The sequence below is a fragment of the Nomascus leucogenys genome, chromosome 2, assembly GCF_006542625.1.
Source record: "Nomascus leucogenys isolate Asia chromosome 2, Asia_NLE_v1, whole genome shotgun sequence".
NCBI lineage: Eukaryota > Metazoa > Chordata > Mammalia > Primates > Hylobatidae > Nomascus > Nomascus leucogenys.
Window position 1 is genome coordinate 31407940 of NC_044382.1, and position 18880 is coordinate 31426819.

Below are 18880 nucleotides of genomic sequence, written 5' to 3' on the forward strand. Positions count from 1 at the left end.
AGCTTTTTAGACTTAAGTCCAAATTTTCTCAGCTATAATACTCTAGAAGAAGGCTGTCTCTTGGTTTAACTAAGCCAACTTTATCACCTTTACATTCTTTGTGTAAACTTGGATACACATATTACTCATAATGACTGCAAGATTTTTTCTTGTTGCCTCGACTCTGAATTGTAAACAAGTCCACTCTCTCCTGTAAAGATTTCTTTTTTCTAAATCAGCCTGAAAACCTCAATAAGCAAAACCATACCAACCAGCCACACAAACAAAAAAAATCTAGTGCATTCAGATAGAGAAAATAAAGTAGATTTTTAAAAAAAGCTTGTAAGCATTAAAAAGAAGTGTCACTTGCACACCTATTCTTTTATTTCAGAAAACAAAAAATGTTTTCCTGCATCATTAATTATTTCTCAGAATATCCATATGGTTGTTGAGAATGGGGGACAGTTTTCACTGAATCTGTTGATCAAATGGGATTACTTATTAGTCAGTTTGGGACTTAAATCGGATAAAATAAACTTTAGTTATTTTCATCCCAATTAGTTCTTGATTTTGCCTTAAACAAAAATACAATAACCTCAAGGGGATAAAAAAGATATCAGATGAGATTATGTTTTTGTGTGGTCAATAACTTGGCTTCTTTTAAAGTGTTTTTATATAGGTTTTAACAGAATCCATAAAATCTGCCATTCTGTTAATCCAATCAATAGAAACATGAATAGGTCTAATCAACCATGGCATCGACAGAGTTGCATTTAATCAATTTTGTTTCTCTCAGAACTTAAAGTACTTCGAAGAGTGCACACTAGGAAACTCTGATGTTAGTAAATAACACTTAATTAGCATTAATTGAGTGGTTACTTTATGTGAAATACCTTGCTAAGTGTTTTACTTGCGTTATTTATTCAATCCTCACAAAGACCTAATGAAGTATGCCCAATTATTACCTGCATTTTACATATAAAGAAACTGAGGCTTAGAAAGGTTAAATAAGTTTCCCCCTCAATTAATTCATTAGTAATTATTTAGGTTTGGAGACTTTTCTTGTGGTACCTCAAGTTTCCTTAGAACACCGTATAATCAGTCAAACTGACTCTAGTGTCTGATAATGGCTGACCAGGCTATATCCCCTTTGACTCTTCTCATAGAAACATGTAGATTACTGGCATGTGGCACAGCTGAGACTTGAACCTGTGCATGCCTTTCCAATACTCTAGCTCATCATGGCAGGCTGTGTCCCATTACTAAAACACAAAGTGTAATTAGGTAGAAGACAGTATGATGGTTCCTCAGAGAGTCAAACAAGGAATTATATGATGCGGTGATTCTACTTCTAGGTATATACCCAAAAGAATTGAAAACAGGGACTTGAACAGATATTTGCACACCAATGTTTATAGCAGCCTTATTCAAAAAAATGAAAAGGTGAGGAAAATCAATGTCAACTAATGAAAAGATAAACAAAATGTGGTATATCCATACAATGGAATACGGCTCAGACTTGAAAGGGAATCTTGACACATGCTACAACATGGATGAACCTTGAAAATAAATGCTAAATGAAATAAGCCAGACGCAAAAGAACAAATCTTGTATGTTCCGTTTATATGAGGTACACAGAGTAGTTAAATTCATAGAGACATAAAGTCAAATTGTTGTTAACAGGGACTGGGGAGGGGATGGAATGTGGATGTTATTGTTTCAGAGGTACCGAGTTTCAGTTTGAGAAGAGCAATGTTCTGAAGATGGGTAGTGGTGATGGTTGCATGATAACGTGAATGTGCTTACTGTCATAAACCGTATATTCTAAAATGATTAAATGGTACATTTTGTTATACATATTTTACCACAATAATAAAAAAAAGTAATTAGGACTTAAGATTAGCCCTAAAACATAAAAGCTAAAACCGCGCAACAAAACAATAGTATAATTTGAGATCTAATTTATGAAAGATATCTTATATAATCAAATAAGCAAGCCGTTTTTGTTTTTTGTTTTTTGTTTTTTTTTGGACAGAGTCTTGCTCTGTTGCCAGGCTGGAATGCAGTGGAGCAATCTCAGCTCACTGCAAACTTCACCTCCCGGGTTCAAGCTATTTTCCTGCCTCAGCCTCCTGAATAGCTGGGACTACAGGCGCACACTGGCATGCCCAGCTTATTTTTTTTGTATTTTTTGGTAGAGACGGGGTTTCACCATGTTGGCCAGGATGATTTCGATCTCTTGACCTCGTGATCTGCCCACCTCGGCCTCCTGAAGTGCTGGGATTACAGGCGTGAGCAACCGTGCCCAGCCCGAAAATCTTCTACTTCGTTTTCGCTGAATAAAGATCAACATAAGTAACTAATAAAATGATGTGTTCAAGATCAGATATCAGATGGAACAATGTGAAATACAAGTGTCAGGATGAATTCTGGCAAGAATAGCTTATCTCAAGGGACATCCAATAACCTCTTATCTTGCTCCTTAATTACCTTCAAAGTGAACAAAAACACTTTTTCCATGAGAGAGAATTCTGGAAATATTACTTGGGAAAATTATTGGTTAAATGTTCTTCTCACATCTATATACTGGAAATATTAAACAGTTTGAAGAAAATCTTTTAAAAAATCTTTTTAAAAATTTTAAAAAACTTTTAAAAAATCACATATTGGGATTCTTTTCAGCAATATTTTTTAAATAATTAAGTTGGCTCATTTTAGTGCCCTTGATACTGGCCCAGTTTGATTATACATTATGATTATATATATAAAAATATGGATATCAAAAATGACATAGGCATTAATGTTGTTTGGTTGATCAGTGCTTTTTGGTTGCTTTTTCTTGGTCAGGAGCTTCACAGCAATCAGATACAATTTTACCTTGTGCTCAATCCAGATTTATGCGAAGAGTCAAATGAACTTTACAAAATGTACTGAATTTTAAAGAAAAGTAAATTCCCTAGAATGGCATACTTTTTCTCCCCAAATCAATGATCTTTTAAGGAAATAAGTTAACATGGCAATAAATGCAGTCTCTTTGGCAAACTCGTGCTCATGAGAGAACGTTAAGATATAGGCAACTATTCAATCCTGATTTTGTCATTATTTGGATTTTGGACTTGTTTTTCCTGTTCTTGAACTATTCTTTTCATGTCATTTCATAGCTGGCTTCTTCTCATCTTTCAGGCTTCAGCCCAAACGTCACCTCCTTAGAAAGACAACCGCAACCACCCTATCTAAAGTGGCCTCCTCACCATCACTGTCACTGTCTGTAAGATCACTAGGAGTCATTTCCTTGGTGGCACTTTAAGGCACTGTGAAATTATCTGGTTTATGTATTATTTACCTGTTTATTGTCAGCCTTCCACCATCAGAACATGGGGTTCACAACGACAGAGCAAGGACCAACTTGTTTCCTCTTCTATTCTTCATGTCTAGAGAGTGACAGGTTTATAGTAGGTGGACTTGCCCTCCTACTTCCCTTGCCTTGCAACTGTCTGCATAAACAGACAGAGAGCCTAGCACCTCTGGGAGGCACAGACTTGTTGCTATGCTCAGATCTTCCCTTTATGGGTGCTGCAGTGGGTTCATCTCACTGGGCTGACAAGCCGGGCAACAAAAAAGGTGGTGACCTAGAGGGTGTTAAGAAAGACCTGTCTGGTCCCTAAGCCTAACTCTCCTTCAACCTAGTTTTTCTAGAGTCCTTTAAAGTAACTAAAAAGGGTTACCTTATTTCCCAATTGTCACAATTCTTTGGGTATATAGCTTTCTTGGGCATCCCACAAGAAGAAAGCCTGGCTGAATCAAAGAACAGTTTGGCATTTCTGTGTTAAAAGTATGCAGCTGGCCTCTCTTTTCCACCCTATTCTCTGACGACCAGCCTCATGTACAACATTAGCTCTGAGTCCAGAGGAAGCAGAGGAAACCAACTAAATGAAAAGCAAGCCTATTTGTCTTTCCATTTTAGAGACACAAAAATTAATATCACCAGTCTCTAGATCTTTGCTTTTACTATTTGATAAATTAAAGCAAGGCAACCAAAATAGCCATGAAAAAAAACACGTTTTCTTAAGACCCCTTTCCAGCTATATAATTTCAAAGTTCCTATGAACTATTCTGTAGAAATAGTAAGAATGGGCCTCCAAACTGATAGTGAATAGCTTGAAACAAGGCGTCCTGATCAGCCATATGTTTTGTTTGTTTGTTCGTTTGTTTGTTTTGAGACAGAGTCTCGCTCTGTTGCCCAGGCTGGAGTGCAGTGGCCCGGCTCACTGCAAGCTACGCCTCCGGGGTTCCCGCCATTCTCCTGCCTCAGCCTCCCGCGTAGCTGGGACTACAGGCGCCCACCACCATGCCCAGCTAATTTTTTGTAGTTTTTAGTAGAGACGGGGTTTCACCGTGTTAGCCAGGATGGTCTCTATTTCCTGACCTCGTGATCTGCCTGCCTCGGCCTCCCAAAGTGCTGGGATTACAGGCGTGAGCCACCGCGCCCGGCCCATATTTTGTTTTTGAAAGTATTTCCATCCAAAGATTCAAAACTAAGATTGTTTGCCCCAACTACAGAAGACATAGTTGTCCCCAATCGTGACAAACTCCTAATTCTTCTTTTCTTTTGTAATAAAACAGAACTCCTTATTTTTAGAAGGTTCATGGCCACCCAAGATAACAAACTAAATTTCCCAGTCTTTCTTGTATCTAGGTAAGTGCAAGTGAACAAAAGTGACAAGCTAGAGCAAATCCTATAAATAAGTGGGCATAACCTCTCCTACTTTCCACCTTTCTCACTGGCTGGAATTTGTTGTGGTTGGTTAGCCACCCTGAGGGTACCACTCTAGAAATGGGAAGAGAGGGAAAAAGGCAAGTAGTTGGCATCAGAGTCCCTAAGCTGCTGGAACCACACATCACCTGGATTACTTATGCCTAGATTGTCACATGAGAAAGATAAACATGTCCATTTGGCTTAAGCCACTGTTATTTGTAGTTTTCATTGCAGCAATCAAACTTGCATTCTAACCCAATAAACTTTCCTTGATGATTTTCCTTGTGAATTTCTTCAGAATTCACAAAGTTGCTTTAGGATCTCAAAATGATAAACTTCTTGAGTGGGAAGGAACCTATCTCCTCACTTTATTGATAACAAAATTGAAGATAGAGTCAGGAAATAAGCTGCTTGGGCCTAACGAGTAACTGGTAGTAGGACTGGTGTCAGATTTCCTGAATTTCAGTCCATTCTTTTCCTCCCTGTTCCAATTAGCAGAGCTCTCTGGGAATTACTCGGAAGAGCTCCCTCTCAGAGGTCTGGACAACTTACTACCTGGGGCTTGGGGCATTTTTTCCCCGCAGACAACCTATAAACAGCTGCCACCTGCATACGCCAACGCTGTTCACACTTAACATATAGGAAGAAAGAGGGACATGAGGAGGCATTGCCCAGTTCCAGCATGCCTCACTGATGAGAGAATCAGGAGGACTCATGCCTTTACTCTTGTCTTGCTGAGTCTGGCCTGGAAAGTTTCCCTTTTCTCCAATAAAACTGATTCTTTTTTCTATGACGTAGCATTATGGTATTTGTCTAATATGCAAAACTTTGGCAGTTGGAAATTCAGAAGGCACAGCTTCATTCTATAATATTATGAGCACTGGTTATCATTCATGTACATGTTGATAATGTATTTTCTGTAACAATGAGCAATGGGGGTAACTTCAACTGCCAAGGAACAGCACAGAGGACAAACAAATCATTTAACTATCCACCACATGCCCAACTGCAGCTCCCTTTGGACAAAGGACATTGGTATAGTGGAGATTAGGAAAGCTGCCAAAGTTCCCATGGAAAGCGGAAGGTAAAACCTAGCTATGAGCCTGCAAAGTCCTCAGGCTCTCTCACACAGCTTTGCCTTTTTCCTTCAAGGCCCTACAGACCATGCTTAAGCTTAACTTATGAAACTAGAAGCATGTACTTGAATTTTGCAAAATTCTATTTTTTATATGCCACTATCCCATATTTCTTACCATCTTCATTTTCATCAAACACTGGTGGTTTGCTTGAAGTGTTGGCTCCCATGGTTGAATCTGCCCAGACCTGGATCCTCAATTTATACTATCCGGGCAGAAACACCCATCTTCACTCAAAACATGTCTTGAAGCCTTAGTTGGATATCTAGGATAGGAAAAGAAAGAGTATACTAGTAATATGCTATACTCTAGGCACCCTGAGTATAGACCGTGGCCGAAACATAAACCTCATCTGTATCACTGTGGTGAAAATTTTTGTGTTTGAAAACCAACCATGATTTCAGAATAAAAACATCAAGCAACAGGAGAATACACTGCATGGCTCATCAATAGCAGACCTAGACTTACAAAATGGGAGGAAAGTAACATATTTTTCAAAGTATGTAGAAAAGTTTAGAATGAAGTCAGCGATACTTTATTTAATAACTATAAAATGAAAATATTGTTGAGAAAATATGCTGATTTTATACTTTCTTGTTGTTACTGGGTAATCAACAACAAAAACTTTCTTTTTTAGTCATAAAGATGCATTAGCTATCTGTTTCTGCATACCCTAGAGGGTACTACAATGTAAAAGAAGCAAGTTCTGGGTTGGACTTGACCACCTCAGCAAATTGCTGAATTTCAATATATTTCTCTGTTTCCTTCTTTTGAACTTGGAGAAGATAATGGTCCTTTCCTCATGGAGAGTTGAATGGGATAGACATACATTTAACTCATTATATATATATATATTTTTTTTATTTTTTTTTTTTTTTTTTTTTGAGACGGAGTCTCGCTCTGTCGCCCAGGCTGGAGTGCAGTGGCGCGATCTCGGCTCACTGCAAGCTCCGCCTCCCGGGTTCACGCCATTCTCCTGCCTCAGCCTCTCCGAGTAGCTGGGACTACAGGCGTCCGCCACTACGCCCGGCTAATTTTTTTGTATTTTTAGTAGAGACGGGGTTTCACCGTGGTCTCGATCTCCTGACCTCGTTATCCGCCCGCCTCGGCCTCCCAAAGTGCTGGGATTACAAGCGTGAGCCACCGCCCCCGGCCTTAACTCATTACATATTAAGTTAAATGTATAATACACACATATATAACTCTTTGTGTTGTATTTATATATTATTAACTCTGTGTTGTATTATATAACTTTGTTAATATATATTAACATATATTATGTTTATATATAACATATATATCAACTCTGTGTTGTATTATATAACTCTTTATATATTGAGTTACATAAATGTATGATATGCATACACTTAACTCATTATATATTAAGTTAAATAATACACATATATGTATAACTCTGTTATATCATACATATGTTATGTTATATCACATTTATATATAACTATGTATTGAGTTAAATAAATGTATGATATGCATACATTTAACTGAATACACAAAACATTTTCATAGCATAAGTGCTCAAAACTCTTAGCTGCTCTGAGGCTCAAATTAAATGATATGTGTGAACAAGAAAAAATCCTGAGAAAACTACGGCTTTGCTCCACTTAAATAAAGAGAGGCAGCATCCTGTGTTCCAGTCCTAAAACTAAAACTGACACTGATAATGCCTTTGGCCCAGTTATGTAACTTCTCACCTCTAGAATGGGGGAAATGACAGTGTCTACCTCAGGAGTGACAAGCTGGGATCCCTATAGGAGCCAGGCAGATGATGCAAATGAGTGAGCCAGACTGGGCATTTAACATTAGTGCATTGGGCAGACAATGGTGGCAATGGCTCCATCCAAATAAAGTAATTGTGCTCGGATCAAACAGATTGTCACCACATGGAAACATGAGCCCAGATCTTCAGATCCATCCCCCAAATGCGGTAAAGGTCTAGATTTTGTACAAAATAATATTTTAAAATTCTACTCAGCTATCTGGCTTAAGAAAATTTCATGCTTAGCACAGATATGGTCATGGATACAGATAATGAGACAATGTGTATAAGGTAATTGGCACAATGCCTAGCACATGATATGCAAAGAATGAATGTTAGCTCCTGCTATTTCTAAGAGTAGCAGAATTTCCTTATCGCATATTTTTAAAAAATAGTTGATTTCCTCCTGAGGTCTTTACATGTGAAGGGAATATCAATTACAGGCAGAATTGGAGTAAGTGCTAAGGATGAGTTATTGAAAAAGAACTTATGAAACCCCTAAGCAAGTGTAGAAGAAAAGCTCGTTTTCCCATTAGGAAAATGTAAGTAAACCCTTCAGTTGGAAGGCAGACTCATTAAGGAAATGCTACTTTTCATACTAAAAGCCAACTGCTGGCAAAGTGCCTTATGGACTTTAGCAAGAATCATTAAATAGAGAGCAAAGAGAGTCAGCAGTTAGGAAGCAACCAATTAAATGGTATGAGAGAGGGAGTGGGCAGGGGCAGGTGGTCACAGGCGGCTGACGGAAGCTCAGTGGAATTATTGAGACCCAGGAAGATAGAACTCAACCATTTCTCCAGGATAAAAAATCAAAAGGAGTTTAACTCCAGCGGACAAGGGAGTTAAGAAGTAAGTGGGATGCACTTTTTATTGTGAATGTTTTATTGTGAGTTAGGGAGAAGCAAATGGGATGACCTTTGTGCTTTATTATTGCATTTAAAATCCAAATGAGGGATACTGTAAGGACTGAACCACTGATGGCACTAGAAAGAGATGAATGGTCCTAAAGAGAACATTAATTTTTTTTTTTGAGACGGAGTCTTGCTCTGTCGCCCAGGCTGGAGTGCAGTAGCGCCATCTCAGCTCACTGCAAGCTCTGCCTCCTGGGTTCGTGCCATTCTCCTGCCTCAGCCTCCCAAGTAGCTGGGACTACAGGCGCCCATCACCATGCCCGGCTAATTTTTTCGTATTTTTAGTAGAGACGGGGTTTCACCATGTTAGCCAGGATGGTCTCGATCTCCTGACCTCGTGATCCACCCACCTCGGCCTCCCAAAGTGCTGGGATTACAGGCTTGAGCCACTGTGCCTGGCCGGGAGAACATTAATTTTAAGGATTTGCAGTTGTTAACTGCAGGCAGAGGTTACATTGTCATTTATTTTGTGCTTAAAACCTGAGTACATGTAGTTTTCACACCGCACCCCAGTCCTGTCATTCTTATATCTTTCTTCACACCTCAGGTTTTTCTCAAGTAGCCCGTCATCCTGCAACATAAGATATACCAAGCACTGACCTTGCAAGTTGTCGAATCAGAAAGAGAAAGAGGAAAGAATATTATCGCAGTTTTCCATGTTTCAGAATTTCATTCTGATGTGCAGACAATTGTGTTCACCACGGACCCAGTGATTTTTAGTGGGAAGATAATATGCAAACAGGGAACCATTTTTGTGTGTGTCTGCGGAAGGGGGAAGCAGATGGAACCACTGGGTGGTCGTTTAGTATCTTCTTCATTGCACCTAACATACACAATCCAGTTTAAAATTATTTTTCATTTTCTCTCCCATGTGGATAACCAAATTAGATTTTTTTTTCATATTCAGAAAGAAATCTACCTTTCTCTCGCAGGAAAATGGAAACATGTCCTTTCCACTCTGCTGAAGAGCCCCATAGAGCTGTAGGACTCTCTTTTACCAACCCCCTAGCCCTTCCTGATCTCCAGGCACTAAGTCTGCAGTGTTACCTAAGCATCATTTTGAGATGTGAAGGAGACAGCTACCATCCATGAAAATGAAAATCCAAGGCATATGAAATGTAAAAGGAGGAGAAATTTGTCTTGCAGGGACACAGGGAGTTTTCAGAGTCCACCCTGAGCTGGCCAATTATCACATTATTAACTGGGAACTTGTTCCCTAATACCAACCTTTCGTCTTTGGCCTGTAATTTGGGGGTTGTCAACAGGTAAGCTTCTCTAACCACCAAGCCTCCCTAGATAAAGAGGTGTGGTCTTCTAGGATTGGAAAACATAGGAGGTGATGTAAGAAAGTTGCAACTTTTGATTAAACATTTTAGGTTTCATTGTCACAGAATGTGCATAGACACAACTTATTTTGTTTGCATTTGAAAAAGAGAACTTCTTAGATTAAGAAATATTTTAAAAATATGGGGAAAAACATGAAAAATGCCCAAGTTAATAACACTCTCAGTTAACAATTGTTTATATTTGGTCATCTTTATATCATCATTTTTATTTTTAAAACATTTTAGGGAAATATTATTTCCACCTTAACTCTAAAGTCCAATTGATTTCCCTTTCACACTTTCCAAAGACAGCCACGATCACGGATGTGATAAACAGTTTACAGTCCCCGTTCTACGATTTTACAAACATGACAAGTGTCTTAAAATAAGTCACCTAAATGGCACAATAGAGTGGATGTATTTTGCATCTTGCTGTGTCTATCTACCATCATACTTCTGAAATCTAGGTACAGGCATGCTGATCCCTACAGCTCTGATTTTAGCTTTTTAAGTGCTGCATAGCAGTCCGTTGTGTGAATACATCACATTTTATTTTTTAAGTCCTGGGGGAAAAAGTCCTTGTGGAGATGAAGCAATCATCAAAGGCAGCTAGGTTTTGCTTGTTTAGATGCTGGAGAACAAGCAGAAACACCTCCACTCACTTGTCTCAATCCAGCAAATATTTATTGAAGTCTGTCTGGGTCTGCACATGAGTCAGTGCCAGGCAGGGGAACCTGGGTGGAGTGCAAAATAGCTAGAATTGGTCCCAGCCTGCATTTAGTTTTGTGAGTTATCTTGATCAGCAGCCTTTGTCTTCTCTTCTCCTTGCACTTCCTAGCTTCCCAACAGTACCCTTAGAATGCAGGTTTATTGTTATTATTCGTTAAATATAGACCACCACTCACCTAGTCTCGATTCTTCCTTCATTCCTCCCATGAGGCTCGGAGCGATGCTTTCATCCAGGGAGCAGGGACTAAGAGAAGAACTCCAAGAGCAAGGAGCAAGGAAAGGCACCTATCTGCCTGGGAGCGGCGGAGGCTGCTAGCGCCGGGCTGGGCTGGGCTGCTCTGGACTGAGCTGGGCTGGGCTGGGCTGGGGAGGCACCTGCGGCTGCCAAGGGGTCCGAGCGCCGCCCAGCGCGCAGCTACCCCGGAGGGGCGGCTCCTCGGCCAGGGAAGGAGGCGGGATCTGCTTGCCAGCGGGCGTCCCCGCTTAGCGCTCTCTCCAAAAACCGCTGGGCAGTCGCCTGGGTGAGCGCCAGACGCCTGGGGTCCGTTTGCCGCCTGCTGAGACTAGACAAGGACCCCGGGAGGACGAGGTGGGGGAGAGGGCTACGGATGGAGGTCCCGCCGCGCTTGGGCCGGGTCCGGAGCCACAGGACGCACAGCGGGTGCTATTACTCCCCATATCAAGGGAGCTGCCTCACACCCCTGCGATGTGGATTCTAATAGCCAGGGGGGGAGAAGGGGGTGCTATTACTCCCCGTATTGCGGGGGGTGCCTCACCCCCCTGTGATGTGGATCGTAATAGCCGGGGGGGAGAAGGGGGCTGCTATTACTCTCCATATCGCCGGGGGTGCCTACCCCCCTGCGATGTGGATCCTAAAAGCCGGGGGGCGGGGGGGGCGGGGAGAGGGCGGTGCTATTACTCCCCATATCGCGGGGGAAGCCTCAGTCCCCTGCGATGTGGATCGTAATAGTCAGCGGGGGAGAAGGGGGTGCTATTAATCCCCATATGGCGGGGGTGTGCCTCACACCCCTGCGATGGGGATCGTAGTAGCCAGGGAGGGAGAGGGGGGTCCTATTACTCCCCGTATGGCGGGGTGTGCCTCACCCTCTTGCTGTATGGGGATTAATAGCATTATCTCCCCTCTTGGATGTTAGAAACAGTTCCACAGGCTGTGTGTACACAGCCTGCGATATTGAAACTAACATCATCCTCTCCACCTCCGGATATTAGGAACAATATCACAAAATGGTGTACACTCTTTGCAAGACTTGGAGTTCTATCGTGCTGTGTTTCCCTGAATATTCGTAGAAATATGACAGCGTGGGTGTACACCCACTGCTATATTGGGAGTAACTTCGTACTCCACCCCCTGGAAATTAGGAGAAATATCACGGAAGGAGTGTAAAGCCACTGCAATATTTGAAGTAATATCATGCCCTCCGGATATTAGGAACAATATCACAGGACGGTGTATACCTTCTACAGTATTGGGAGTAATATCATCATCTCTTCCTTTAGATATTAGGAACAATATCAAAGGGGGTTGTACACCCAGTGTATTATTGGAAGTAATATCATTCTCTCTTCTAGATTTTACGAATCATATCACAGGCGGGGTGTATCACCCTTGTTATATTAAGAGTAATGTTATCTTCTTTCAACCTGGATATTAAGAACAATAAGAAATGCGTTCTGTACATCCTTTCAATATTGGTAGTAATACCATCATTTCCCTTCCTGGATTTAAGAAACGATATGACTGGCGGGGTGTCCACCCCTTGCAATACTGGGAGTAATGTCACCTCTCCCCATGTGGTTATTAGGGACAAAATCACAGGGTAGGTGTACACTTCCTACGTTATTAAGAGTAATATCACCCACTCTTCCCCTGGATATCAGGAACCATATCACAGAAGAGGTGTACACCTCCTGCGATATTGTCAGTAATATCATCCTCTTCCCTCCTGGATATTAGGAGCAAAACCACAGGGGGGATGTACACCCACTGCGATATTGAAAGTAATAGCAGCCTCTTTCCCGCTGGATATTAGGAAGTATATCACAGGTGTGTGTGCACCTTCTGCGATATTGGTAGTAATATAAGCCTCTACTACGCTGCCTATTAGGAACAATATACAGCGGGGGGCGGGGGGGGATTACAACCCCTGCGATATTGGGCGTAATATTATTCTCTTTTCCCTGATTTGATAGATTAAAAACTCTATCAAAGGGGTCTGTACACCTTCTGCGATATTGAGATCAATTTTATTCTCTCCCCCACTGAATATTAGAAACAATATTACAGAAGGGTGTACACTTCCTGCGATATGGCCAGTAATATCATCATCTCCTTCCCTGGATATTAGGAACAATATCGCCATTTGTGTACATCCCTTGCGCTATTGGGAGTAACATTATTCTCTCTTGCCCTTGATATTAGAAATAATATCACAGGCGGAGTGTACACCCCACCCCCTGAGATATTGAAGGTAATATCATTCTTTTTTAACTTGGTTATAAGGAACAATATCACAGACAGTGTGTACACTTTCTTCGATACTGGGAGTAATACCATCCTCTCAACCCGTAAAGAGTAGGAAAAATATCAAAGAATGTTTGCACACCACTTGCGATATTGGGAGTAACATCATCCTCCCCTCACCTGGGTATCAGAAAAAATATCACGGGGCGTGGAAGTACACCACCTGCGATACTGGGAGTAATATAATGTTCTATCCCCACGGATATTGAGAACAATATCACAGAGGTGGTGTACATCCTCTGCGTTACTACGAGTAATATCATCCTCACTGCCCCTAGATATTAGGAGCAATATCACAGGAGGATTATACACCCGCTGCAACATTGGAAGTAATATCATCCTTTCCCTTCTGAATATTAGGAATATTAGGAATGCGGGATGTACAGCCCATTCCATTTTGGGAGTAATATCAATTTCTTCATTGCTGGCAATAAAAAACAATGTAACAGTGGCGGTGTGTACAACCTGTGATATGGCCAGTAATAACCTAGACTCTCTCCCGGGATATTAGGAACAATATCAAAAAGGGGTGCATACTGCCACTGATATTGGGACTAATATCATACTCTTCCCCCCTGGATATTAGGAACAATATCAAAGAAGGGGTGTCCACCCCTTGCCATATTGACAGTAATATCATCCTCTCCCTCCCTGGATATTAAGAACAATACCACAGAGTTGGTGTACACTCACTGCAATATTGAGAGTCATGTCATCCTCTACCCCCTGGATATTAAAAACAACATCATAGAGGGGATGCACAACCCCCGCGATATGGCCATTAATATCATAGTCTCCCCCACTGGATATTAGGAACAATATCACATGGGTGTGTACACCTCCAGCGCTATTGAAAGTAATATCATTCTCTCTCCCCCTGGATATTAGGAATAATATCACAGGTGGGGTGTACAACTCCTGCGATATTGGCAGTAATATCATCCTCTCCCAACCTAGATATTAGCAACAAAATAACAGGGGGGTTTACACCCCCTGCGATATTGGGATATCCTCCTCTCCCCACCTAAATATTAGTAACAATATCACAGGGGTGTGTACACCCCTATGATATTGGGGTAATATCCTCTCTCTCCCTGGGTATAAGGAACAATATCACGGGGGTACAGTACACCCCCTGTGATAGGGGGAGTAATATCATTCTAATCCCCCCCTGGATATTAGGGAGAATATTATGGAGGGGCCATATTGTGAGTCATATCGTTTCTCTTCCCCTGGATATTAGGAACAATATCACAGGAGCTGTGTCCCCTGTGATATTGGAATTAATAGCATCCTCTCCCCCACTGAATATTAAAAACCACATCACAGGGATGTTGTCCACCCCTGCGATATGGACAGTAATATAATTGTCTCCCCGCCTAAATATTAAGAACAGTATCACAAGAGGGGTGTACACCCCCTGCGATATTGGGAGTAATTTTATCGTACCTTTGGATGTCAGGAACAATATCGCGGGGGTGGGGTGTACAACCCCCTGCGATATCGGGCATAATGTTATCCTCTCTTCCCCTGGATATTAGGAGCAATATCCTGGAAGAGGGAGGGAGTACAACCTCTTCGATATCTGCAGTAAAAAATCATTTCCCTTCCTGGATATTAAGAACAATATCACTGGGAGGGTGTACACCGCCTGAGATATTGGGTGTCATATCATTTTCTCTTCCCTGGGATATTATGAACAATATCACAGGAGGGGTGTACAGCCCCTTCGATATTGGGGGTAATATCATCATCTCCCAATGTGGGTATTAGGAAGAATGTCGTCAAGGGGGAATGTACACCTTCGATATTGGGAGTAATGTCATCCTCTCCCCCCGGGATTGTAGGCAAAATATCGAAGGCGTTTTACAACTCGTGCGATATTGGGAGTAATATCATCCTCTCTGCACCTAGATATTAGGAACTATATCACAGGAGGCTGTGCACTTCTTGCGATACAGGGAGTAATATCCTCTCCCATCATGGATATTAAGAACAATATTACAAAGGGTGTGTCCACCTCCTGCGGTATTGAGAGTCATATTATGCTCTCCCCTTAGGGATAAGAACAATATCGCAGGAGGTGTGTACAGCCCATGCGATATTGCCACTACTGTCATCGTCTCCCTCCCAGGATCTAAGAAACAATATCACAAGGGGGGTGTATACCCCCAGAGATATTGGAAGTAATATCTTCCTCTCCCCAGCTGGCTATTAGGAACAATGTCACAGAAGGGGTGTACACCCCCTGTTATATTGGGAGTGATAGCATCCTCTCCTTCCCTGGATATTAGGAACAACATCACTAGGGAGTGTACACCTCCTGCGATATTGAGGCTGATATCATCCTGTCACCGCCTGGATATTAGGAACTGTATTACAGGGGTGGTGTACATCCCCTGCGAAATTGGAAGAAATATCATCCTCTCCACCTTTGGATATTAGAGACAATATCACAGGGGAGGTCTACGCCCCTTGTGATATTGGGAGTAATATCATCCTCTCCCACCCAGGATATTAGAAACAAGATCACAGAAGGGATGTACACCCACTGCGATATTTGGAGTAATGTCATCCTCTAGCCCCTGGCTATTAAAAATAACATCATAGGGGGGTGTACACCTTCTGTGATGTTGGGAGTAATATCAGCCTCTCCCCACCGGATATCAGGAAAAATACTGTTGATTATTAATATTAATACATATAATAATGATTAAGAGAAATCATTGATAATAATAATGACAAAATTAATATGACTTAATCATAACGCATATGATTAATAATTCATAGTAAAATCATTAATGATGAAATAATCATATCAGCAATAACCGTTAATTAAATCCATCATAAATGAAATGTTGATAATAAAATGATAATTAATATTAAGATTAATAATATTGATAAATAACATTAATATCAACAATTATGCTCATACAAAATCTTAAAATTAAAATAATTAATACTTAATAATATTGTACTAGTAATTAATATTAATATCGATAATTACTGATTACTAATTATAATAGTATCACTCCTCATACATCAGGGGATGTACACCCACCTGTGATATTGTTCCTAGCATCCAGGGATGGAGAGCATGATATTAGTTTTAATATCGCAGTACATGTACACTCACCCTGTGACACTGATCCTAATATCCAGGGGGTAGAGTATGACATGGCTCCCAACATCGCAGTGGGTGTACATCCGCCCCGTGACATTGCTCCTAATATTCACGGAGGAAGTGTATGATATGACTCCCAAATCGCAGGGAGTGAACACCTCTTCTGTGATATTGTTCCTAGTATCTGGAGGGGAAGAGGATCATCATACTTCCAGTATCGCAGGCTATGTTCACCCACCCTGTGATATTGTTATTAATATCCTGGCAGGAAGAGGATGACATTACTCCCCACCTAGCAGGAGGTGTACACCCAGCCTGGGATATTGTTCCTAATAGCCATAGAGGGCAGAGGCTGATATTACTCCCAATATCGCAGGGGGTGTATATCCACCGTGTGATATTGTTCTTAATATTCAAAGGCCGAGAGGTTGATATTACTCCCAATATCGCAGAAAGTCCACACCCCCGTGTGATATTGTTCCTGATATCCAGAAGGGGAGAAGAGGATATTACTCCCCATATCGGAGGAGGTGTACACCCACTCTGTGATATCTTTCCTAATATGCAGGTGGGGAGATGATAATATTATTCCCAATACCGCAGCAAGTGTACACTCCCCCCTCCCGGTGACATTGTTCTTAATATTCCAAAGCGGAGAGGATGATATTACTCCCAATATCGCAGAGAGTGTACACCCCCCAGTGATAATGTTCTCATGATTCAGGAGGGAAGAGGATGACATTCCTTTCAATATCGCAGGGGTGTACACCTTCAGGGATACTCTTCCTAATTTCAACCTGGGAAAGGATGATATTCCTCCCAATATCGCAGAGGTTATAAACACTCCTTTGACATCGTTCCTAATATCCAGGGGGTGGAAAGGATGATATGGCTCCCTATATTGCAGAGGGTGTACACCCGCCTTTGATATTGTTCGTAATTTCTAGAGGGGGAGATGATATTCCTCACAATATCGTAAACGCGTGGTGTGTCCACCGTGGATCGTAATATCCAGGGCGGGACGTGACTCCCCATACCGCGGGGGATGTCCACCCCGCCTGTCATATTGTTTCTTATATCCAGGGGGGAGAGGATGATATTACTACCAATATCGAAGAACTGTACACGCCCCCTGTGATATTGTTTCTAATATCCACGTTGGGAGAGGATGATGTTACTCTCAATATCACAGGAATTGCGCACCCCGCCTGTGATATGATTCCTACTATCCAGAATACGAGAGAATGATATTACTCCCAATAGAGCAGGGGGTGTACACCCCCCATGTGATATTGTTCTTAAAAGCTAAAGGAAGAGAAGATAATATGATTCTTTATACTGCAGGGGGTGTACACCCACCTGTGATATTGTTCCTAATATCCAGGGAGGGAGAGCATGATATTACCCCCAATATCTCCGTGGGTGTACACCCACTTTGTCATATTGCTCCTCATATCCAGGGGTTAGAGTAGGACATTAATCCCAGTATCACAGTGGGTGTACCTCTACCCGGGGATATTGCTCCTAATATTCAGGGAAGGCGAAAATGGTATGACTCCCAGTATCACAGAGAGTGTAAAACCCTTCTATGATATTGTTCTTAATGTCCGAAAGAAAGACGATGATATTACTTTCAATATCTCAGGCTGTGTACCTCCACCCTGTGACATTGTTCCTAAAATCCAGGAAGGGAGATGATGTTACTTTCCATGTAGCAGGAGGAGTACACCCACGCTGGGATTTTGTTCCTAATATAAAGGGAAGGGGGGAGAGCGTAATATTACTCCCAATATCGCTGGGGGTGTACATCCCCCCTGTGATATTGTTCTTACCATTCAAACAAAGAGAGGATGACGTTACTCCGGATATCAAAGAAAGTGTAAAACCCCTGTGATAGTGTTCCTAATATCCAGAAGGGGAGAAGAGGATATTAATCCCCATATCGCAGGAAGTATACACTGATACTGATATTTTTCCTAAGATGCAGGGAGAGAGGATAATAATATTGCCAATATCGCAGGGGTTGTACACCCCGCGTGAGATTGTCTTTAATATTCAAAGGCGGAGGGGATGCTATTACCTACCAATATCGCAGAAAGTGTACACCCCCCAAGGATATTGTTCCCATGATCCAGGAGAGAAGAGGGTAATACTTTAAATATCACAGAAGTGGTACACGCGTCCAGGGATATTGTTTCTAATTTTAACGTGGAAGACAACGATATGACACCCAATATCACAGGGAGTATAAACACTCCTGTGTTATTGTTTGTAATATTCAGAGGGGAAGAGGATCATATGACTCTCAATACTGCAGAGGGTGTACACCCGTGTGTGAAATAGTTGGTAATTTCCAGAGGGGGAGATGATATTACTCACAGCATCGTAAACAGGCTGTGAGTCCACCGTGGATTGTAATATCCGGGGGGGTAGAGGGGGAGAGGAAGCGGTTATTACTCCCCATATGGCGGGGGGTGGCGCAGCCCCCTGCGAAGTGGATCGTAATAGCCAGGGGGGTGGGGGGACTATTACTCCCCATAAGGCAGGGGGATGGCTGACCCCCTTGCCATGTGGATCATAATAGCTAGGGGGGGTAGAGGG

The 18880-nt window shown here is 41.8% G+C and overlaps 1 protein-coding gene and 1 long non-coding RNA gene across 3 annotated transcripts in view; one reads left to right on the forward strand and one right to left on the reverse strand.

Annotated features, from left to right (window-relative positions):
- The window catches only part of STK32A (serine/threonine kinase 32A), a 180206-nt gene extending 169182 nt beyond the window's left edge, over nucleotides 1-11024 (reverse strand). For both annotated transcript variants that reach the window (XM_030826935.1, XM_003266595.2), the window contains exons 1-2: nucleotides 10790-11024; nucleotides 5989-6136 (exon numbers count right to left, since the gene is read on the reverse strand). In XM_030826935.1, the coding sequence (XP_030682795.1) occupies nucleotides 5989-6040 (52 nt within the window). In that variant the 5' untranslated portion in view covers nucleotides 6041-6136; nucleotides 10790-11024. The remainder of the gene's footprint in view (nucleotides 1-5988; nucleotides 6137-10789) is intronic.
- Nucleotides 11025-11129: 105 nt separating this feature from the next.
- The window catches only part of LOC115837277, a 62212-nt gene continuing 54461 nt past the window's right edge, over nucleotides 11130-18880 (forward strand). The window contains exon 1 of the long non-coding RNA XR_004032332.1: nucleotides 11130-11274. This is a non-coding gene — a long non-coding RNA (uncharacterized LOC115837277). The remainder of the gene's footprint in view (nucleotides 11275-18880) is intronic.